The sequence below is a fragment of the Coturnix japonica genome, chromosome 5 (genome assembly GCF_001577835.2).
Source record: "Coturnix japonica isolate 7356 chromosome 5, Coturnix japonica 2.1, whole genome shotgun sequence".
NCBI lineage: Eukaryota > Metazoa > Chordata > Aves > Galliformes > Phasianidae > Coturnix > Coturnix japonica.
In genome coordinates, this window is record NC_029520.1 from 9,377,864 (window position 1) to 9,402,728 (window position 24,865).

General features: G+C 35.5%; 1 protein-coding gene and 1 long non-coding RNA gene across 3 annotated transcripts in view; one reads left to right on the forward strand and one right to left on the reverse strand.

Annotated features, from left to right (window-relative positions):
• The window catches only part of CHID1 (chitinase domain containing 1), a 90,659-nt gene that overhangs the window by 29,566 nt on the left and 36,228 nt on the right, over positions 1 to 24,865 (reverse strand). The window contains exons 9-10 of the mRNA XM_015863751.2: positions 22,479 to 22,580; positions 20,722 to 20,877 (exon numbers count right to left, since the gene is read on the reverse strand). Of these exons, the coding sequence (XP_015719237.1) occupies positions 20,722 to 20,877; positions 22,479 to 22,580 (258 nt within the window). The remainder of the gene's footprint in view (positions 1 to 20,721; positions 20,878 to 22,478; positions 22,581 to 24,865) is intronic.
• Positions 1 to 24,865, forward strand: part of LOC107314501 — a 48,769-nt gene that overhangs the window by 13,549 nt on the left and 10,355 nt on the right. For both annotated transcript variants that reach the window (XR_001555469.2, XR_001555468.2), the window contains 2 exons: positions 13,522 to 13,655; positions 15,402 to 15,759. This is a non-coding gene — a long non-coding RNA (uncharacterized LOC107314501). The remainder of the gene's footprint in view (positions 1 to 13,521; positions 13,656 to 15,401; positions 15,760 to 24,865) is intronic.

Below are 24,865 nucleotides of genomic sequence, written 5' to 3' on the forward strand. Positions count from 1 at the left end.
CTGTGTTCACACAGAATTTGCAATGTTTCAGGTACAAAGCATAAGCTAAGCTCTCATCTCACAAACACATAAACAATTCAATAATATATTCTACTAAGTAAAGCAGTCATTCTATGAAGCCATTTTTCATTAAGCAAGTTGAATAAAAAACTAAAACTCTTCCACCAGTCCACACATGAAGTATTCCTTTTTCCTGAGCTTGAGTTTTTTACATTACTAGATACAAATTTTTCTTCTTTATATTCTTTGCCCTTTGCTTGTTAGTACTCACTAGTTATGACGTTATTTTGTACAGAGGAGAATGGGTAGAAAATGTAAAGGGAGCCTTCATGACAGAAAACTCAAATCTCATGACAGAACTCTATCTATCTTTTGCAGTAGCTCAAGGCTGCGAACATTAGAATGTTAACTTGAGCTGAAAAAAACCCTACGAGTGGCTCAAACAGAATCACAATACTCAACACAAGTAAAAATAGCAGGAAACCACATGTACCAATCTGTACTCAGACTGCACCTGAACACTGCAACAGGTCAAACCAAGCAATTACAGAGCGATCTCCTTTTATCAGTGTTTGTAAGTAATAGTGCTTGCCTCTGACCCTTCCCCAAAACCCTTCAACATCATGGTACAGTGCCACCAGTGCAATGCTCTCATGACTGGTTAATAGAATAAATATCCCATCAGCCAGCATCCCATACCCAGCTTTTATTTCCTCAGAGAGGAAGGATGCCTAAAAACCTTTTTCAGTTTCTAGACATGCATGCACTGCCACTTGTTTCCAATCCCAAGATGACTTCAAAGTCTTTTACTGTATCTACAGAATTTGCAAGTAGATAAATAAATGCATTTAAAGCCTGTAATTTAAAAGGAAAACATTCAGGGGCAGAAAAGATGGAAACATTGATGAAATGTAAAGTTAAGCATCAGTGCATTGCTCAGGAGTTGCTAAGGCAGCTAAGAGGGCACACAGAAACTACAAGAATGTAGTACACAGATTCCTTGCAGGTGGTAAGCATCACCCTCTGTAATTGTCTCCCAAGTCTTTTTTATGAACAGTTACAGCAGTTATAGAGATTGACTTACAAAAAAAGCCTGTGTGACTGTTTTGTAGTACTTAAAAAGCATCTCAGACACATCAGCAATAAAAGTCATAATGTCAGTATGTGCAAAGCTTAGGCATTTTCATGGCCATTGATGCTACTGAAGATGGCAATTCACATGTAAGAATTTGCTGTAAACTACAAATCACATCGTAACACAAGTTAACTATAATTTTATAGAAGTTAAAATATTTTCCTTTATATGTATCATGAGAGAGAGACATGAGTCATTTATGCCCATTCCTTCTAGTACTGGCTCTCTGGCACTGCTCAAGGACCATGTGCTTAACATCATTCAAGAAACACTGACCTGCCTTTACTGGACATTACTTTGAAAGTGGGATCACATTGAAATAACACATAAAATGCAATGTGTACTTTCTAATAATAGTCATTGCTAAAGAATGCTTATTAGCCCATGTAATTATCTGCAAGTTTCTGAACAGCAATTCACCACATAAGGCCGAGTGACAGAGGGGAAACAGTCAATCTGATCACTAAGGTCTTTATGAATTTCAAAGATGAGAAAATCCCAGTAAGAAAATGCCCTGAAGTATATATTTGCAATTTCTCTGCTGTTAGAGGCTATTAAAAGTTATTCATATGCCACAGCTAGAATGAGACAAAAATAGAAAGCTTACATAATCATCTATCACAAAGAATGAGTACTTAATGTAAAAATAATTGAAAATGAGCTTGCAAATGGCCACTGGAAGGCTAGAGTTGCCTTAGCTCTAAAAATACACAGTAATGGATTTGTTGGTTAGTGGCTTTAAAGGACATACAGCTAATCTGCATTAATTTATAAACACTGCATGTGACTGTCGGAAATAGCATAACTGCGTTCCTAGATCAACATGGCTTAGTAACAGGGCTGTTGGGAAGCAGAACAGAACTATTAGATCAGCAACAATTGTCAGGTTATGATTCAATCACCCATTGAACATCACTGATAGAAACTGAGGTCTTAAAGCCAAAATTACAAGGCTTATTTTGCTAGAAGTTGGAACACAAATATCTAAAGGACAATAAACAGGTAGGAATTAATTTTCTGCTTTCAACTAGGCAAGAAACATTGCAGGGGCCTGCCAAGTAATCACTTTTTGCTGCTTGTACACAAGTAGATCACCTAGTCCTCACTTTAAAAATGAGTTCCCCTGAAGGTGAAAGAAAAGAGATTAAGTGGTGCCACTCAGTAAGACTGGAAAAGGAAACAGAAAACCAGCTAATATACAAGCCCTGACTAAGACTCTAACGGAAGTGCTTATTGTTTAAGGTAACATGTAAGGTATCCTTAACTTTTCTTTTTAGAAATCTTTTTTCCTAGTATTAAGTGTGCCTACGTTCAGTACAACATATGGACTCACTAGCACAGGTTAGTTCCACAATAAATTAAAATGTTCTGTGCAACTTGATAAATATTATCTATTACTATTGATGCACTTCCAAGGTTGTCTAATATCTGTAATGTTATGAAAGAGTATATGTTCAAGAAGAACATTAGACTGACAACTGTTTAAATTAAACAACAACAACAAAAAAGTCTAACAGGTTTTAGAGAATCTTTTCTGTCACAAACTTTTCAAAATAGATGAAGAGTCATAATGCCCACTCACACATGTATAAAGCAGGTGTGGCTCTGGAGGAAATAAATAACTGCAGATATAGTCTATGAGAAGCAACTTATACTTTCAGCAGATTATACTGCTCATTGGTTCACTGTCATGTTAAAAAACCTTCATAGCTGCATGAAAATGCCACTTAAAGGATGATTTTCCAGAAAGAAAAAGAAAATGAAGTGGCCTTGTGATATTCAGGAGTCGCAGCAAAATTAATCAGCATGTATTGCCATTGGTACTGTATCTGAGAGTTCCAGCTATCTGGAGGTGAAAGAATATAAAAGCTGAACTGTGACTCAGGGTAGGTCAGGAAAGAGCTCCTTTCATTTTCAGCTCATCTCTTTACATAATATACCATGTGAAATAGAGGCCTTACCTACTGAAGTTGAACTGGAAAAACACTTGGTGTAGAGTGAATTAAGAAGACATTTTCTGCATCTTTTTAAGTGTACTACTAGTATATGCTACCCTTCATGGGAATACTTGCTGCAATTTAAAAACTAAGTTATATGTTAATACTGGTGCATTGGTTTATTTCATATGGAAAAAAGGGGGTGAGGGGGAAGCGAAACTTGAAAACCCAGCAGAGAAGTCCACAGACTTCCAAAGTGTCTTCTCTTTATTTAAACTATGTTGTGGAGCAAGTGTTCACAGTTAAAGAAAAAGACTTCTGAGACTTAAGACCCTTAAAACTGTATTAAGGAAGTCTGTAAAAACTGTATTATTAAGGGGCTTTGTAATACATTGTTCTGAAATGCAGCACAAATGAATACATTCATAATAATTTATGTAATTATGTCAATGCTTGAAAAAGCCCACTGTCAACAAGATATTAAGAAACATGCTGAGTGAAAAGCAGCTTTGCTATTCAGGGAGCTCCTGCTAAGTGACATTTCCTACTAAGCTAAAATATGAACTGAAGTTTCTATTCGTACTTAAAGTTAAACATTAGTTAATATAGTGAGAACAAATGATTTTTATATTAATGTTACTATTTTAAGCAATATGATAAACTAGCTCTGGTATTTAGTGCCAGGAATAGCAAAAATATTTTCATTTAATTCCTCATAATCCTTTAGACTGTTCCACTTCAACGTACAAAGGCACAGATGCTTTCAGATCATGCAAGTTAGGAGCTTCACATACAGAAATCATACCAGTAGTAAGTATCACCAGCACAAAGAACAGCTGCTTTGCAGTTCAGCACTCTAGGAAAGTGTTTCTAGGCTTTTTGCAAACAATACCAGTGAAGTTATACTTAAAAACAAAACAACAAAAACGGGGAAAATTTTCTCTTGGCTGTGCGCAAAGAACAAATGTCCCTACATCCCAGGCAATTGAGATGTAGTTTCACCCATTGCACTAGTTGAGGCTGAGTCAAATTCCTGTTGTACAGATCAGTCCAAAAGTGTAAACTAAATTTCAGCCCTCCAGTTCTTTGGAAGAAAGCTTCTATAATGTTTCTGTGATAACCCTAAACATGGCTCCAACTCTAATATCTGCCTCTGGAGAATGAATACTCAGATTATGTTGATAGCAAATCCCTAAACTTGACCTGACAACATGTAACTGGAACATATATTCTTGTAGTATCTCTGCTGAGTTTGATTCTGGACTACATGGGCAATGTTTTCCTACTAATGTTGTTTTCACAGCAGCTGTGAAACAGTGGGTCACATCTGCCGGTGCAGCTGTGTTACAGGTAGCCATGTAGATTTTCACTAGTGCAGCATGCAGACTCTTCTCCATTGCTGGTGAAAATGCAGAGCTACTGGTGGTGACTGTGTTGGAAAATGGTGTTTTGTAGCTGAAGATTTGCTCTGTCAAATAGTGTTATTGTACCCTTTCTATCTGTTCCATGGAAGTAAATAGGAAGCATTACTTTCTGAGCAGTCTACATATTTTTTGTTTTCTTCTGTTAATTTAAGAGCTTACAAAGCAATTAACTCTGCTCATATCAGTAGCAATCACAGAATCAAAGCTGGAATAACAAAGTACATTTAGATCCAAAACTCATGAACTGGATAAGGAAATTAAATTTCCATTTAGTGATCTAAATTGATTATGCATAGCAGCAGATTTGGCAACACAACCAAGTTTGCAGACTAAAGGATGTGTGTACTAATGAATGTGACATGGACATTAATACCTCAATCTAGCAAAATCCTATCAGGTCACTAATGACTTTACATATGTTTCTTTTAAGGCATTTCCCTATTAATAAAGTTGTTCAACAAATAGTGCTTTGAAACAGTGGCCAAATGACTTAATTGTGGCTGATAATCACAGTTCAGCATAACAGAGAAGTGTAACTTCTTTGAAAATATTGTTTTCTATTTTCAGCAATGATGTTAAGTGACTTAAAAGCATCATTTTGTGCTTCCTGTAGTATCACTGCAAAATGGGAAACTGTGTTTTACTTCACAGTAGCAGATGAATACAAACAAAAATGCATTGCTAATGTAGGGTCGTTTGCTACCTGCTTTATGGATTTTAACTGGTATTCTCATCAAGCTTGAGTGAAAGCTATTTAGTATGACTGATATAGAATGAATTTTGTCTTACTCAAATTATTTTGCAGTACGTACTTTCATTAGAGAAGAAATCTTCTAGGGTCATAGGCAATAGAAATATTTCATTTCCCTTCATACTCTGAACTCTACCTGGAATTAAAAGTAGTTCTTTTGTATCTCAATATATTTGAATCTTCTCAAGCAGGATTTAATATTCTTCTGTAAATAGAAAAGACTATCTATGTTAACGTATACTGGCACAGAACTCTTGCAAGTGTTATTAAATGGATATGTAAAATATAATAAAATAATCACTGTATACACATGTAAGGAATGTAATAATGAAATAAGCAATACTTCTATCCAATAAGTGCTTGTATTTTCCACTGTTATGAAAGTCACTCCTAGTTAAACATAGTCCTGGGGTAGTAAAATTTATATTACTTCTGAAGGAAGAAAAGAACCTAAGAAGTTACTGTATCAATTAAATGGAACCAAGCCAAATGAGGTATATACTAATAACTTCTGGAATAAGAAAAGTTAATTCTTTTGCATTAACTGGTCTTCTGGGGTTTCTAATAGACTGAATCTAGCATACTATGGGATTTTAACATTGACATGTTTCTAATGAGAGGTTAATGAATCTAATCTCTTATACTATGGTGAAACACAAGATTGGGATTCAGGGAGCCAGCTCTGATAGTCTTTGGCTGTGTTCCAGTTGAGTTCACTTATTTATGAAGAAGTTTCCATCAGATGTTTCATTTCTTATTGAAACGTGAAGTGACTTGGGAGAGAACAGTCCCTCTGGTATAGAAGAGATTGTCAGCAGCCCAAGGAAAAGGCCAGTTTAAAATTAAAATTCATTAACCTTAGCATCTGTCAAACAGAGTTTTGAACAGGAAAAAAATAAAATAGGTGGGGAGTATAGTACACAAACAGAACTGCCACTCTTTATCTGCTTCCCAGAAAGCTACTAAACCAAAAGCCTTCATTCTCTGAGTATTATCTATCTGCATTCGGTAACAAGAAATGATGAAATCTGCTGAGTATTATACTTCTGACCTACTTGGTATTTGAAAAGGATGGAAATACCCTTCAGTCTTCCTCTTCCTATTTATTTATTTGCTTACTACCTGAAGCTTCTACTTTTTCCAAATCCTTTCCCTAAGGAACTTAAATCCAGTAATAGCTTGTAGTCATGTAAAGTGGAGAACTTGTAGGAAAAAACTATAAGAAATAGTTGAAAGATTGCTTGGTGAATCTACTATGCAGGACAAAATCTCTGCATGTGAGACAGCTTATTCTTCATTTGTGCTGTGCATTCTACAATTGTTCTGTGTTTAGGGAGTCCACATCTGTGTTTATTACACACTACTGCAATTCAAATAATGTATAGTAGAACCCTAGCAAAGCAAAATAATATTTTCCTCTATTCAGAAATCAACTTTTCTTTCCTAAAAACGACTTTGGTGGGATTTAAAGATGAAAGACTAATGAAGGGAGGGGGAAAAAAAGACATTTCTTTTTCCGCACAAGCACTAGGACCATTACTATCAATGTAAGAAAAAAAAAAAAAAAAAAAACCAGAAAAAAAAACCCAGGAAAAACCATGCAATTGTTTATCTGAAATCTATTGATTATTAGATAACTATCTAATATTACATCTATGTCTATCACACACGTATGCACCATGCTGTATCCTGAGTTGGAAAGGACACACAAAAACCATTGAGTCCAACCCCTGGCTCCATAAAGGAACGCAAAGGAAGTTTCTGAGGTTACCTGAAATGTTATTACAGGCATTCAGACAGGCTTGCATATTTGGGTTTTATTCTTGTCACTTTAAATAGTGTTAAGAAAATAAGTGCACTAACTAGTTTCCAGTAGAATATTGCTTACTGTGTAACTTCAGAGCAAATATTTTTATCACCTTTTAGAAGTTTGGACCAGTGTAAAGCAATTAAGTGTTTTAGCCAAATTTATGTACAGTCAATCATAAAGTGTCCCACCAGCCAGACCTAGAAATCTACCTAGTATTCAAACTCCATTGCAATGTTTTGGGCAAAACCACATCCAAAGATTCACAACATGTGAGGTACACAGATAATATGACGTAACCCAACTAAATATGCAGCCTGCAACAGTTTTCAAATTTGGTTTAAATTAGTCTGTATGTCCAAAGAGTGCTACAGAGAAAAACTACATGAACAAGATAGCCAGCAGTGACAACATGAGTTATAAATGTCATTTCCTTAAGAAATCAAGAAAAATAGAAATAATCAGGATCTCTCAAGATATGAAATGTATCAATTGAAAAGCAATGATGCACTTGAGTGCACACATATAAGAAGAACCATACACAACACCTCAAAGCAAATACAATTCCAAGCAGTTCTCAAAATGATATTACTGCTCATTGCTAATTTAAAAATCAATTTTTAGCATCTCAATCTATTTCAGCACTGTCCTCAAATCAGACTTTTTTTTGCAGTTTAATGAATACTTGGAATTTATTTTCATACATCTTATACTTCCCAGCAATTCAAATCACAATTCTGCAGTTTAACAGTGCTATAACTTGGGTAAATAAGTACATTTTATAGAAGTTATTCAGCCACTCTTGCTGCTTTTCAAATGTTGCCATATTTCTACTTTCCAACAGTAAATTATCAGCATTTCACTCTCATGCCTCCCTGCTTAGCTTTTTTTAAAAGCTTATTCTTGACTGGAACAACAGTATTTTTTGAATTCAGTCAGGTTTCAGTGACCCAAAGTCCAGCAGTACTTCAAATATTTGATTTATATTTCTAATTTTTAAGTTGAACATGCTTTTTTGCCTCCCTCACCTGATCTCAATTTGGATTTCCAATGTTAAATCAAGTCTGTTAATTCACTTCCTATCAGAGTTCAGGTTCCTTATCTGGGTTACTAAACTTCTATTTTGGGCCTTGGGATGTTCCTTTTTGGTGATACCTCAATGTGAGGAGGATTAAACTGTTCTGAAAGCAACACAGGTCTAACAGTCTGAAGTATTCTAATTTAGAAGTTGCTCTTTTACATTATAAAATTGTAAAATATATGTAACTTAGAATTATGAACAGAATCTCTTAACAAAATACATGCTTCACCACTATCTGAGAGAATAGTCACATTTGGTATTGTGAATTTGCCAGAGATGAAAATATAACTTAAAAGTTATACAGAATAGGCTTTAAAGATTTTCAATGCATAACTGAAATAAGCACATTGCTTATTGCACATTGCAAACAAGCCTAAACAGAACAACATAGCCTAAAAAACAGAACAACTCAGCAGAAACTAAGCAACAGAAAACAAAAGCACACAGCAGTTAAACCAGTCCAGCTAACATCCCAATTATCAGTGCCCAGTGTTCTTGAATTGGGCATTAGTTATATTCTACATTGCTCCAAACGGTTTACCGCAGCTCTTTCAAGAGGAGTCTTTTTAATTTTAGATGCAAAGTGGTTACAAAAGCACAAAGTGAATATAAAAAAATATTAGGTTTTTTCACAAATAAAAATTCTGATATTTGCCAAAATTAAAGGTACTATTCTTACCTGCAGCACTCCTAGAATTAAAATACATACACATTTGCTTTTCTGACAGTCCAGAATAAAGGGGAAAGAGACTAAACAAAGTCTTAACTCCAAGCAGCAAATTTAACAGGAGGATTAAGAAAGAAAACAAAGAGCATTTTACTTCTATCTAAGATCTTGCCTTTACACCACCATATCCTTTACCTTTCAGAAATATAACCAGGAGTTTTTATCTCAAGTTAGCCAAAAGAATGTGGGTATGTGTATGGATACCTGGCTATTTTGAATAAGGTTTCCTTTCATTTGATGCCCAAACTCCACTACTTTTCTAATCATATTAATTCTAGTTTGGAATATTAGCTTTTGATGGGACTGGAGATGGAACTTCACTTCCCTGGCAGTGCAGTTATTTATAAACATACTGATTGGAAATACAAATTTAGCAATAACACGGAAAACATTTCTGCATGTTCTCCTCAGGTACCATATTTGGTTGTAGCCAGCAGTGAAAGACACAGGTCTTGGTCTGACAGCTCCAGTAAAAAAGAAATTCTGGAAGAGGTGAAGCCCATTTTAGCAGACAGATTGCTATAGGCATAATAAGAAATTGTTCCAAGGAAGTGCAAAGATGAGGCAGGTTCCTTAGTTAAGAACTTCAGACTATTAAGACAATTATCCAGACTATTAGTCTAAGGTCTTCAAGCCTATTTTGGAACATAGGACACTAAGGTAGTAATTATAATTTTTAAAAAAGAGAACTTTGGAAGTAGCCTCACTCTCTTACAATTTTAACTCCTCTGTAGGTACTAGAGTGTATGATATTGTATTGCTTCATCGCTTTACGCAGAATATACTGAAATAAGTGTTAAGCTCCAAAGCCAGCTTCCCATCAGCACCACATGGATAAAAAGAATCTGAAGTTTCAAAGGAGAAACAATTAACATGTATGTAATGACAGCCTGCTTAAGTTATGCACATTGCTGAGAAAGGAATTTTTGTGAACTTGGAGAAAGTGGACCAAAAAAAAAAAAAAAAGCAGCTAAAAGATCACATCATTTCCTACCCAAGTACAAGATTACTGAGAAGTCTTTCAAGCAAATTGTTTCCTCTGTTGCCATAGACTCCCTGCTGCTTTAATCTATCAACTAAGGCACCTGAAGATTTTAAGCTTATGTTCTGAACACACTTCTTTCTTTTTATATATATCTTTCCATCAGTACTAACATAATGTTACTTATTTTGGAGTACGTTACTGTATGTAGTAAAACACACAATCAATCTTATTACACAGCTCAATAATGACTGTTCACAACAGACTAATAGCAAGTGGTTTCCTTGCAAACTATCAGTGTTTGCTATTAACTTTAGGCAAATTCATGTTTCAATACCAGATCCTCAATTTAAAAAACAAAACAAAGCCCAAATACATTAAACAAACAAGCAAAAGGATTCATCAATTTTTCTTAATGCAGTTGCTAAATAAATGCTGCCAGTCAGCTACAGAGCTCCAGGCATATCTTGTGCTTAATATTACCTTTATGGATTTATTCAAGGATGACTCTGGGGTTATGGAGCAAGAAGGAAACACTTCATTTTTGTAGAGGTTTTCAGATCTGATTGAAATTTATTGATGGGGCTCTCTGTAAGCTTGACGCTTTACTGCTAGCCGTGCAGGGCTTTTTTGTTCTGTCTGGGGATAAATCTAAGCTAAATACAATATTTCTCAAGCACCTTAGTTTCTCCTGACCTAAATTCTAATTGATTTTTCTTAAGATAAAGCTGTTTTTTGGTTCAGATCTTCCATCAGCTTTCTTTCTTGACTGGATTTGTGCAGATGTATTAAAAAAACAACTAAAATATACCTGAGAACAATCCATTCTAAATCAGAAGTATCGTGCATACTGCTCTACCTGGACACACTCTTAAAAGGAAACACTCCTGCCTTTATTAATTCATAGTTCTAAAAGTCTTCTAATTGGTATATTTTATATCCAATTTGTAAATACAAATGTTTATAATACTAGTTTCCAAAGTCAAAAGTAATAGCAATTATGAGTGATAAAGAATTTACCATTCATCTTTAACTATTTTACCTAGTCTCATGTGCTCTAATTTGTATTTCCAAGAAACAGATGAGTGAGAAATTGAGGACAGAAACAAAACCAGGGTAAATTCAACACTTGAGAATGCCTGGAGTTAATGTCAACAAAATATAATTAAAAAATAAGAGCAATCCCAGAAATTTTCCTAGTAGAAACTAGATTTTAAATTGGTAACTAAGCAGCTGTCAAGGGGATATGGGACACCCTCATCATATTCTTAACTGAACATTTGTTAACTGCAGAGACTCTATGGCCCCCAGGATGCTTTTATCACATAATGTACTCATTCACTGGGTAATGTGGGCTCAGGAGTGCCAGTTTGCAATGATGATATATATCACTTTCATGGGTTTGGTCATCAAAGGTCTTGCTGAGGATTGTTGTCCCAACAACTTCTCTCCACTCTCATAATTCAAGATGCTAAAATTTCATAGATTGCTTTTGCCAATGCAAATCACAACTTTTCACTCATATTGTCCACATTAAAATATATTCCACTTCATACATAGTTTTCTCTAACTGTCTAGTGCTTTATTACGATAAAATGAGGAATACAGTGGAATAAATATACCTGAATTCATTAATACTAATTCAAAGCTGTGAAAGACTATGGAAAGTGGCAGCTTTGTTGACTTTTACCTTTTCGGGTTTATAGCTCCAACTGATCAGCATATGAAGCATCTTAACCCACAACTCAGTTGGAACCAGCATAGGAAAATAAATCACTGGGACTTCAAGTCAGTATTTACTTGGGAAAAAAAATCTTGTAAAACAGTAACCTCTCTAAATTTTGGTAAGTACAAGGAAACACTAATTATAAAATGATCTCATCTGGGTTGAAACACTGTAGTAGATAATTCACTCCTGTATTGAAAATTGCAAGCATCACCTTCCAGTATTTGAGGGTGGCAGCTGTACCCTCCAGTCTTTGACTCCATGTTACCCCTCTTGCCTGATTGATGTCCTCAGACACAAATGGGGCATGTACGTACCTGCTCTAAGCCTGGCAATACAGCTACTTTGAACTGCGTGTAAAAAAAAAAAAATCTGGATAAATCTTACTGCTCTCCAACCATAGGAACAAGTAAATAACAAAAGAAGCTGAAGTTGTGTGTAAAATTTGTGATACGCGGTGAGATGTTAAGGTTTTCAAATAGTTTCCTTCTGAAACAGATAGCAAAAGCTAGATTAAATTTAAATATGGAAATGACTACATTAAACAGTAAGAAAGAAGCAACTACTCAGGAGATACAGACACATTTAGGGCATAATCTTTTAGATTTCATTGAGCTTTCTTACACTGCATTTGTAATTATCTTTGTAGTAGTACTTATCTTTCTAAAAGGAAATGAAGCATCTGAGTTTACCCTGACTTCCACCTTAGCCATGAACAATACTGTGTTCCAGGAGTGCTTTGTAATACAACACTCATACTTTTAGCACACAAAATCTAAAACTGATCTAGCTAAAATTTGTTATTCAGCATCTCTAAACCCATTTTCCTAAAACAATCACAAAATAATTCAGTGGTGGGGAAAAAAGAAAATCACCTTCTACTTCTCCGTACTAATAACACAGAAATGTCTCAAGAAAGCGTGAAGAAAATATTCATTGCACCTTTTACAGCTTCTGAATGCTATCAGTAGAAACCTCATTCAATCACCTGCTGTATAACTCAAGTGTAAACAAGCTGCTCACACAAATCAAAAGCTGTTAATGTTGTGGAACACACTTGCACTTCTATTATTTCAAAGGCTCTGGAGCTATATGCTTCATTATTATTTTCTGTAAGTACTACTCCAAGCCTATTCAGAACCTTGCATATTTCACAGGCTGTCTCTTGACTCATTTACTGAGTCCATCCATCAGGAACTGGATCATAGAATCTTATCAAAGAATCATGTTATAGAATGTTCTGGGTTGAAAGGAACCACAATGATCATCTAGTTTCAACCCCCCTGCTATGTACAGGGTCACCAACCACCAGACCAGGCTGCCCAGAGCCACATCCAGCCTGGCCTTGAATGCCTCCAGGGATGGGGCATTCACAGCCTCCTTGAGCAACCTGTTTCATTGTGTCACCACCCTCTGTGTGAAAAACTTCCTCCTAATACCCAACCTAAACCTCCCCTGTCTCAGTTTAAAAATCACTCTGTGCACTTTGTCCTGTGGTATCTATGTTCTCCAGAATCATGCATAATAACATACACACAGAAAGATAAAGATGTGAGATCTTTGTAGGGATATGTGAGAAAACTCTTTATGAAGGTCAATCAATAATTTTATTCAACATTCTAACTTTGAGTTGAAGAAGAAATGCTTCAGAACAGCTTCCATTACTTAAATATTACTTAAACGATGATAAGGTGGATTTTTCCTCAATCATATGGTGGTCAGATTTTTTGTGTGTCTGGGATTCTTGTATTGATGAGGAAGATGAGAGACGATGTGAGGCAGGTTGCTTTTTTCTGAGCATCCACTATGTTAATTTACCACTTTCAGTACTAAGTCAAATTTCTGCTCCCTATCCGCACACAACTTTGTCTTCCTCTACACTCTCTGTACATCATATTAGTCCATTTCATGTAGTTTCTTATGGGTGTTCTTTTTGTGTCTCTACTTCTAGTATTCAGAAAAGGAAGATGGCCAATGGTCTCCTACAAGCACTTACGTTCCACTACCCTTTAAAATGAGGGTGTGTTCTGATAACAACATCTCACAAAGGAAGAAAACACTCACCAGTGCTTCTCTCTCCTGATAGTAAGTAGTCTGGTTCCTACTAGTGAGATTTGCAGCCACAGCACAAAAATAAGAGCCAAAAGTGGCTGAGTATGAGGTGCAGCTGCTAACCTGGTGTAAGATTAAAATTAAAAATTAAAAAAAATGAGGTTTGGGGCATGGCTTACAGTATTCATATACAAAATCCATAATGATTCCAGCCAATAATAAAACTATTTTCCTAGTATCTGAAGACTGCTAGCCTGGGTCAAGTCTAGACTCCATGAACAGCAGAAAGCTGTCCTGAAGGATAAAGATCACACATCTTGGTGTTAGTTCTGACTACTTTCTCAGCAATCATGACAATTTAATTTATTTGAACAGATAAATATTAAAATTTGGAAATGAGGACTGCAAAACCCTCAATGCAAAACAAATGCAAAAGCTACAAGCTGCTTTCATTCAAGGCTTAGATGAAAAGTGTGCCTATTCAAAAAAAGCAAAAAACAGAAAATATAAACTTCCACACCAGACAACAAACAATACCCCTCCTTAAACTAAATACAGATGATTTCATTGCTGTCAATTTTCTAGTAAAGAGAATACACAATCAGAGCCTGGCTCTATTCAAGCTATTCAGGTAGTTACATAAACAAGCCCTTTCTTACACTGTCTGCATTCAGAAACATGTATTTCGTTACTTCAGTTCATTTACTTAAGTATACCCTATTTTTTTAATGGTCAGACACAAACAACAAAACACTGTTCCACCTAACCATAACCAATGGGGAAAACAACATAGGTATAAAAAATAATAATAATTTTTAAAAAGTCCAAAAAAAAAAAACCAACCCAAAAACAAACCTCAATGCATTTTTCTCAGGAAAAGGTCAGAAATGCTCCCAATACAGAAATAAGACAGAGAGATCTAACTGACAATACCCAGCACCCCAGGCCATGCACCCCAATCTGTGGAGGCTAGGTCTCAAGGTGACAAACAAGCCTCATCCAAGTTGGTCTAAAAAGAGAAGGACTTTGCAGTCCTGCAGGTTTGGATTCTGAAGACATAGAAATTTACTCTGCATAGTGTATTTAGTCCAGCATAAACTGTACTAGAAAGATACTAATCATCTACAGGAGGTCCTTTTCACCATCCCAACCAATCTGCAATGGTATTGAATATAGGAAGTGTCTTATGAGGACCTTCAATACGAGACAAAAATTAATAATTATCCTTTCAGTATTGAGCATGATAGAGGATAGGGCAATTGGGAGTTAAAGGACTAATAGCAGAGCAATCTGGATGCACAGATGGTGCTACTTGTTCTATGTTGTCTGTTAATCTCCATATATTTAAAGAGATTCAGTCAGCGCTGGAAGTGTTTCTAGGTTCATCACTAGTGATCTCACAAGCCCAAATAAAGCTTCCAAAACAACAAGCTTTTTTCACTTTACCGTACATTGGGCACATACACCCACATGTAGATCTGTACATGCAAGTCAAATTTAACTTAAAGTAAAGGCTTCTGGTTCCTATGTGTTTGCTTTAGACCACAGAAGTATTTTTCCCAATTCCATCATGCTATTTTTAATGCTTCAAATAGGAGAGAGTAAAGAAATAATTATATCATTATAATTTTGTCAACATTTGAGTATCTAAATAGTGCCGGTAGCAAGCAAATTTACCACTAAATAAAGAATCCTCAGAGAAAGAGAGGAGCACATTTCACAGCAATATGCTCAGCATTTAAATTGTGCATGATAACTGATGTTTTGTTTTTTAAACAGATACACATTCATCCATAACCAATGTGCTATAACACAATGGGACCTCAGATCTAATGACTTGTCTAATAAATACAAGCCACTTTTCCAACATCTCTGAACAAACAAGGAATGTGTTTTTATTAAAAAACAATTGTAAAAACTTGGTATTTAAAGCATTTGGAGCAGAAATGCTAAGTCAAGACCTGACCAGCGATTGGGAAGGCAGGGCCAATCCAGGGGAGCACAGCTGTCTGAAATGCACCTGAGTAAGTGGAGGAGGTGGAGCCAAGATCCATCACATCCCAGACCTCATTTAAGAATTGGCAGTGGAGACAGGGGTTTTCTTTGAGGATTCCTGCCTCTCTGAGACTTTCTGAAGGTAAGTAGCTTTCTTTATTTCTGTGCCTATGGCTGTTGCATTTGAGCAAGTTCTTACTTGCTGCAGCCTAGGGCCTTGCTACTCTGCTATTATTGCTGTGCTTTCCATTGCATTGTAGTTATGTTTACTACTTGGACAAGCTGACATACAGTAATTTCACTTCATAAAATGTTCTAATTTATCTGGGTTAATTCACCTTCCCTTCTTAAGGGGAGGAAGAGACAGACATGCCATGGAAGCCACATGTGTCACAGTGGAAATTTAATAGACTAAATCTCTTGAAACACTCCTGAATTATTTAGACAGTTCTAGTATAGAAATATTTTTTTTCCAATGCCAGGCTCTCATTTCCTTCTATTATGCCACAGATCTGTCCCCAGCGCTACAATTTAGGAAGGAGCTAAACAGTCTCTCTAATAATGTGGATAAATGTATAACAGATCAAGAGGATGTTCAGTCCCACAGTTCCCACTGGAACATCAGTTTATTTGAAATATTAGTAACTGCCTGAAGTTACATAAACTATGAGTAAAACAGATTAAATCAGGAGACAATATTCTGATGCAAGGAGGTAGTACAAGTCCTGAGAGAATTACAGTAGGAACACAAATGTAGTAAAAGCCTTGGAAAGTTTCAAGAGCGACAGCCTCCCTTAAACTTGTGTTTTGGTACTTTCTATGAGAAATTCATGAGTCACAGTTGACCCAAATCTTCTTAAATTGTTGCTAAGAAATTGCTGCTAATAAAAAAAAAAAAAATAATAATAATAAAAAAACCAAACCAGTAATTCAGGGTAAAAAGCTCATCACTAACTGTTTAGAAGTACTTTTTATTACCTGCTATTTAGAGAATGGAAGGCAGCCAATAAATTCTCAATAGAGCTCAGCATCCTCACACAGCAAGTCATCTTATTTTTCCATCTCTAAATAGCACAATGCGCTGTCAAATTAGTTTCTCCCTTGCTTCAACTGGCAATTTATTATATCAATCTTCTTAAGTATTTAAAAATTAACATAAAAATCCCTATTCAGATTCCTTTAAATAAAAGCTAAGCACAGACAGCATTGTCTCATAACAATGGAGTTATTCACATATCTACTTTCAACAGCTACATCTGGAACAAAAGCAGCCTGAATGCAGAATATATTCTTAAGTTATCTACAGCCAGGTAGAAGAGAGATGTATCTTCCCTCTTGTGGCACTGTACAAAAAAGGGCATTGTGCCTTTAATAGATTAAAAACTTTGCAGGTATGTGCTCAATAACTAAGGCTGATTTATTAAACATAAGAGATACCATTGCTGTGTGATAGTCTTTAATTTACTTGGCTCCTAAATCACAGCTACCTTATCAGCTCCCATTTTGTCCAGGGTATGTATTTTAGATGGCATGGAATGGATAACACCACTGCATAATTGTCTAACCTCTCATGAGAAAACAATGGATATTATTGCAATTGAAATGTAATATCCCAATGATTAAGGCAGATTCTGAAGAGCATATAGCTAAAGGGGGAAAAATTACAGGAAGGGAAAAGTTTGTGAGATTGAGGGGCTTGCTGACTTAACACAGGTATCAAAAAACTCCTGTTTAAAGATTCTGCAGACAAGCTAAATAATTCCAGCTTTGGGAGAGAGTGGAGAATTACTTATCCAAGATGTATGCTTTAGAGGTAAGGAAGAAATATTGTCAGGTTGCAGTATCAATGGAGGACAGACTGGAACAAACCTATCATTAGAGTAGCAAGTCAGTCACATCAGCTGCTTACGTTCTGACAGGATTTTAATGTGGTGGTAAGTTTTAATGTATCTTAGCAGTTCAGACACCTGATTCTTGATAGCCAGAGGGCAGTAAACATTGCCAGAAGCACTAGAGGTGATATGGGGAATCACAAGCACACAACCTTTGTTCCAGTTTATCATTTTGTACGAACTACATCAGAACTAAATATACATGGGAATGTAGCTTCCCTGCAGCTAAACTGCAGTAGTACTTGTTAGATTAAAGCATAAAAATGTGCTACAATCTCCAAGACAAACTTAGTTGTATTAACAAACAGCACTTGTGAATGAGCTGCAAGTCAAAGATCAACACGTTGTTATGGCAAAAATAAGCAGTAGTTTCTGCTGTAACAACTCTCAAAGACAAGGTACATTGTGCTGTCAAAAAAGAAATTGTTTTCTTGTCATTTACTTCTGATTTTTATACATACACAGGCACATAACACAAACATATTGCTTTCTATAGTGTGTATGCAGAAAAAGGATATTATATGGGAAGGAGGTATAACTTTTCAGCTAAATAACCAAGTAGTTCTACTTTTTAAGATGTATTCTGCAATAAAAAACACATCTATAGAAATAGAAGTTCTATTGAAAATTATTATATGTACCTAGCAGTTTAAACATATTTGGTGAATTAAATCTACCTGCATTCAGAGCCTCCTTCTGTTATTTAATTACTTTCCATCCGGAATTAAAAAAGAAACAATGAGACCAACAAAGGTTTCTGCACTCTGTCTTTCTGCACGTAATTCAATGTATAAGCTAAAATAATAATTTTAGGCATTGGCCCATTCAAGATCTGTGAGTCCAATAAGTTTCACATGCAAAAACCTAAAGAAATGTCTACAGTGACAAAGTTGATACTTCCATTCAGGTCTTAGCTGAAGAGTTGTTTTATTTTTACTGTTATTAATAGTGCTTTATCTTAACATCATATCACTACAGCATAGGAAGGGTGCCTTAAAGAAGCACAGGCACTAGCCTTCACACTTTCTTCATGTCATGACTAACACTTCATTTAGTCAGCACCAAAGTAGAAGCTCAAATCCACTAAGGCACGAAAGTAAGAAAGATAAATAATGAAGTCACCTGCTTCTACACTGAAAGTCTATTTTTTTTATATTGTATGAAGCAGATACAGTATGAGAAAATAGGATCATGCCTCAACTGTGTGTTATTCAGAGACAGGGAAAAAAAAAAAATGCTTAGATGAAATATTCTTAATGGAATAAGGAGGAAGCTTTCTTTGTTTGTTTGTTTTTTTGGATGGAGGAAGAGGGTCTCTGATAAGTACTAATAGTTTTCCAAGACTCACAGACACTAGAAACTGAGACTTCCTTACAATCATCCCTTACCACTTTAGAGACAGAAATCTTATTTCCCAGCAATAACCCCTTTTTCCTCTGCTTCAGTTCAGAAGCTTGATCTACTTTGAAATTGTATTCATTAAACCTGTTTTATTTAATTACTTAACATGTAATTTAAGGACTAATACACAAGGGTGCATGCTGAAAATATGTTTCTGGAAATACAAACGTAACAACTTAAAAGTATTTAATAGGTAGGGCAGTATAGTGAAAACTAATGGATTTCATGTAGAAATTCAAACTGATATTTAAACTAAAAGACTTTGTCCAAAACACTGCTTGTGGTGAATGTATGAATGTATATAAAGTGTCAGTCTCATGGTCGGTCAAAAAAGATCACATTAACAGGACTGCTCTTCACATAAAACTGTTTCATACTATGTACCAGTCATAGATGACTATTAGCCAGGAGACTTTTATTGTCATTAATTAAAAACCAATACAAAGTAATTCTATAATACAGTCCAGAGTAGTTGATGAAACCACAACAGCGTGTAATTTGTTTTCAAAAGAAAACTTCATTGCAAAAGCTGTGGTTCAGTAAACACCAAGAACCTATTTTGCTAGATAATGCAACATTTCTGCCTTGTGAAAGAACAGCAAAGCTACGTTAATTGTGCTGAGCTTACACAGTTATGATTGCAAATCAACAAAGCTTTGAATATTTAGTATTTCTGCCTAACCACTACAACTAACTACAAGGAAGCCATACTAAAATGCTTTCTGTACACTTTCCACCGCAGACAATGGCTTTTCTCTCCTCATGCTGTAGTCATTTTCTATTACCAGAAATGCAGACAATTCCACAAAGCAAAAAGAATTGTGTCTACAAGATTATAGCAGAGCAAATGGCCACAATAAAGCATGAAGACATTAGAGCCAAATTAAATGACAACAGAAATGTTTGTGTAACCAAAGGCATGAACATAAAAATGTCCTTAACTTATACAGTCTGTCCTTTAATATTTCAGTGCCAAACTTTTTTCTTTTTATTTTAAACTATACAGGATTACACAGGTGTGAAGTACTTAGTAATCCATGAGCAAAAATCAGAATAGTCACCTCATGTGTTTCAAGGCTTGGTTTTATTTTAGAAATTAATACCAAATTTCTGACAAAATCTGATTTATTTATTTATTTATTTTCCCTGCCAAATTCATACTGGTTTTATTGCTTTGTCTTCTGGCTTGAAGCACTATACCCTTTCTGTGTTTCTGTGAAGCTGCTTACTATATCTGGCTAGTACCCAAAACTAAAACAACCATTATCTTTGGCGAATCAATATAAAATTTCAGTCTGTCTTTCAAATACATCCCTTTATCCTCTTATGGATTTTTGTCTCCAGCTGAGGCTTACTCCAGCTTTCTCTACTTAAAAGAAATTTGGTGGCCTGTTGCTGTTTGACACTAGTATCGAATTTGTAAGTAATAGGTAAGAACTTCAGGTAGCAAGAGGAAAAGAATCTGTAGGTCAACTAAATGAAACCTAAAGTGAAATAGAGCATAAAAAAGAAAATATAGCAAAACACTAACAGAAAGATGACAAACAACATCCACAACACAGGTAGAGGAAAATTACACAACTGTTTTTTCCTATCAGTATTTTAACAGAATACCAGTTCCATCTATCTGCACTTTTGTACAGGAAAACACTGATTTTACTCTGTAATCAGTGAACCACTTCTTCATACACAGAAATGGCAGAAGTGATAAAGCTATGTTATCAACACATATGCACTTTTAAACATAAACAATCACAAATTTCCAAGTTTGTGAGAATATCATATGTAAGTACTATCCAGAAAAGTCTTACCTGGTACCAAGGATTGGTTCCCCCATGGCTCCCAAAGCAGAATAATCCATTCCATAGAAATTCAGCCCTAGAAGTATTTTTTTTCTCCATTTTGAATCAGGATCCAGTACTTGAATACAGGCTCGTACCCAGGGCAGTGGGGAATTTGGACCAGGTCTGTTGAGTTAGTTTTTAAAAAAAAAAAAAAAAAAAAAAAAAGCTGTGAGAAGGTATATATTTGCCATCAATAGCCTTTTTTTTTTGGACTAGTGTAATTGTGAAGAGCGAACTATGGCACAGAAAAATCAGTGAAGGTTAATCTACAATCCTACAAAGATTCCATGCATGTTCCTAGATGGTTTGAACTACAGATGCACATAGGATGCTTGCCCCGCTTTACTCGGTTGTTCACTTCAGCAGTGAAGAGACATGAAACTTCTTAAAATGGCTTGTACATTGAAGTACAAAAAACCCAGCTCCAAGGCATATCTAAGTAGCTTAATGTAGCAGGGAAAATATTAAGATGAGACTGTGACATCTTGTTTTTTAACATATCATAAATCATGCTGAAGCTTCACCATACAGGAAAGATGGTAGCACACAGTATAGTGTGTATTTTTAAATGCATCCAGGGTTCTACATAGGTTTGACAACTCTGTATGAAAGTCCTTAGCATCTCATCTTCATAGAGATTAGATTTACAAAGAGGAAAACTACAATGGTTATCTCTATGCTGCATATTTCAGCAGAAGTGGATAACAAATAATGGTTTTAATTTCAAATATGTTCCTTTTCCCTAGGGTGCTAGGCTTGATGATCTAGAAAAAGGTCTGGGGAAAGTGATGAGAAAGAGATAGGTAAGCTTAATAGAACTTAGTTTCTTCAGAAATAAACCCATCTAAATACTATCTAAATGCTAGAATACTACAGGTGGTAGAGGTCTTAGTGATATAATAGATGCATTTTTATATCTGCCAGCTTACCACAAATGTTAACCATAGACAGCCATACTGAAGCAAGATAAATAGAATCACCCTGGGAGTCAATGTGAATGTCTTTATCTGCAATTTGGGCATGAAATGAACCACGCTTCTGGAGAATGATGATGTTAAAAGTCTGAGTTTAAGGACCTCTCAACTTGATTGCTGTTCCGCTTCCAAAGACATAAAAATAGTAAGTTCCTGAAAATGAATATTCATGTAAAAGAGCAGAGTTTTGTGTTGCTTTTCAGTTAGATCAACTGGTTCATTGAGCTGCTGCACAACAGCTGTAGAAGTACAAAGGAGGGACTAGTGGAAGAATGTAAAAACATGTTTAACTATGATCACATCAGCAGTGCTGTCAAAACACATTCTGCTGCCTCATGAGGAAGCAGACAAGTGAGCTGTCAATTGCGCTTTAAAGCTATTCTATCCATAGTGCAAAGTACTGGATTATTCTGTACCATTGTGCAAAGCTGCGTCAAATAACTAAAAGTGAAAAATTCACCTGGAAACAAGTGTTACAGTACCAATAAGAGAATAATTATTTAGCTCAGGTGCAAAGCCTTCTAAATAGTGTGTGCCAAATCTTCACTGCAGCTAAACCCAAACTATTCGCTAGTTCAAAAACTGACTGTTCTAATTACTAACCCAAAACTTCTGATCTGATACAGTTAATACACACTATCCGCTACATGAAAAGTTTAAAAATGACAAACCTTGCATTGTAGATTTCATAAGGGCATAAACAGGAATCAGTTACTTCAGCGTTCTGTTCTTCTAATGTTAGAGTCTTACCGTTGTGGTGTTGAGTAGTCATATGTCATGAGACTGAAGCTGTCTACTGCTGATGCCAACTGATCAAATTCTTTCTTTGTGAACATTCCTGGCTGGTTAGTCCTTTTAAAACAAATTTAAAAATAAATAATTAAATAAAATTTTTTAAAAAAGAACAAAAAAAACAACCCACACGAGAAATTATTTTCACAGCCTGGCTGACATCCCTGCCCACAGTGTCTGGGTAAGAACTAGGTGACCTTTATGATCCCTTCAAACCACAACCATTCTGTGATTGCCATCAGCCAAAAGAGCAGAGTTTTATGTTGCTTTTCAGTTAGAGGGTTCTGAGGCACAGGTAGAGAAGTTGCATGTTATTCTAAATAGCCTGGGAGAGCAGGGTTTGTAGGGGAACACTATGAAGAGAAAATAGTTTAACAGTTACAGACTCTTCTACAGGAATGCATGAGATAACACTTGAGAACAGAAGGGGAGATACTGAACATTTTGCAACTTCCCTGTTGCATAACTTTACCTAGAAATTAGGAGATGATCCCTATCTAGACAAACTACAGACTAAGACCGCTCACAGTCCAACTCAACTGTAAAATCTAAAAAGATGCTCAGTAACAGATGCATGTAATAAAATGGGAAAAAAATAAAATAAAATAAAATAAAAATCACTTGTTTTGACCCTTATCACTTTTGGATCACTGTCTAAATTCTTCATCCAATATTATGTGCTAAATGGATCACCAGAGCATAACCACATTCATTTATCAATTTAAAAGAACATTTTAGGAAAGTAGTTAATGGAGTACCAGTTATAAAGTGGGGCAGAATAAATCATTTAACATATGTCATATTATAGGTGAGTAAAGCATGAATGATATTTGCAAGCCAGGTCAATGAATGAGACCAAATACACACTGGAATATGTAGCTCTAATTTGTACAAAGTATAGCGGTGCTCTAGCAGGCTCACGTTTTCAGAACCAGTCATATTCTTGTCACATTAAATAGAAATTCCAACCCTTTCTTTCTGAGGTTTTAACAAATTAAAAACAATGTTCACTTCTGGAACCCATTGGTAGGCCCTAATTTTTTGGATAGTTATCTGCTTGCTCTTTGCTGCAACTGCAAGCTACAGCTGTTTTCCAAAGTAAAGAAAATGAAGGACATTTTTGAAATAATGTCATGGCAACCTGGGTGCCTGCAGGCAAAGCAATTCCCTGATGCAAACCCCAACAAAACACACTTTCAGTAAATTGATTTTGATTACTCATGACAGGAAAAGCATAAAAAGTAATTATAATGTGAATTAGATATTATAGTGAGTTAGATTGCATTATAGATTAAGCTGGGTAGTATTTTAATGAAACTTGGGTGTAGAGGGCAAGTAATATATGAAAAGTAAAATACTTTTCATATGTATTGTCAAGGAATGTGGAAAAAAATGAGGTTAAAATAGATATAGTCATCGTTTTCTGCAACGCAAGCTTGTAACCAAACTAGTTAAACTACAAAGAAAACCCCTTTAGGGAAAAAAAGGGCATAAATTTCCAACTTAGAATAAATCTGGCAGGAAGGAAGATGTTTTGCCCTTTCATGAATGCTGTTTAAAAAAGTACCTAAAAATAAAAACAACTATTTTTGTACAGCTATTATTCTTCTGATTTAAGGTTTTCCAAACACTAAATTAATCCATAACTTGAAGGCAGATATGTTCTTCTGAGTACATCACTGAGAAAACCAGCACAAAGAAAGTTATGAGACTGCACAGAAAATACAATGAGAGAAAAAGGTTTTCATGTAACCCAAATGTCTGTCATTCTCTTAAGCTCTAAATACCATTTCCAAAATTCTCAGTGAAGTGGCAGAGTCCATCAGCGCTTCCTTACAATATGTAAGATACATACTGAGGATACCTGGTTATTGTCAGATGACTAAAACCTTGGTGAATTTTTTCTGCTTATTATCCATGCAACACAAATGCAAAGGGACAGAAGGCACATACATGAGCACAACTGGCAAGAAATGCAGATGATTTACTGTATTGCAAAGTCTCTTTGCTTGGAAGTAACCCTGATCTCTGAAGTGCTTCATTTTCTTTATCTTTGAGTTCATGTGCAGATTGCACTGGATAAGACAGTGAATGTACAGGATAAGATAGTGAAGTTGTGCACTAAATAGAAATCTGCTGCATGAAAAAAAAAAAAACCTGATCCTGCTGGTCTACAAATATACTGTAATTATGTAATGCATATTATAAATATGAAACAATCTGGATTCAAAAAGTAAATTTAAAGCAGAAAGGGGTATTCCTTATAATACCTTATACTAAACCCTCTTTATTGCTATTGTAAGATTGGGGTTTTCTGCCTCAATATCTTAGGCAAATTACATTTA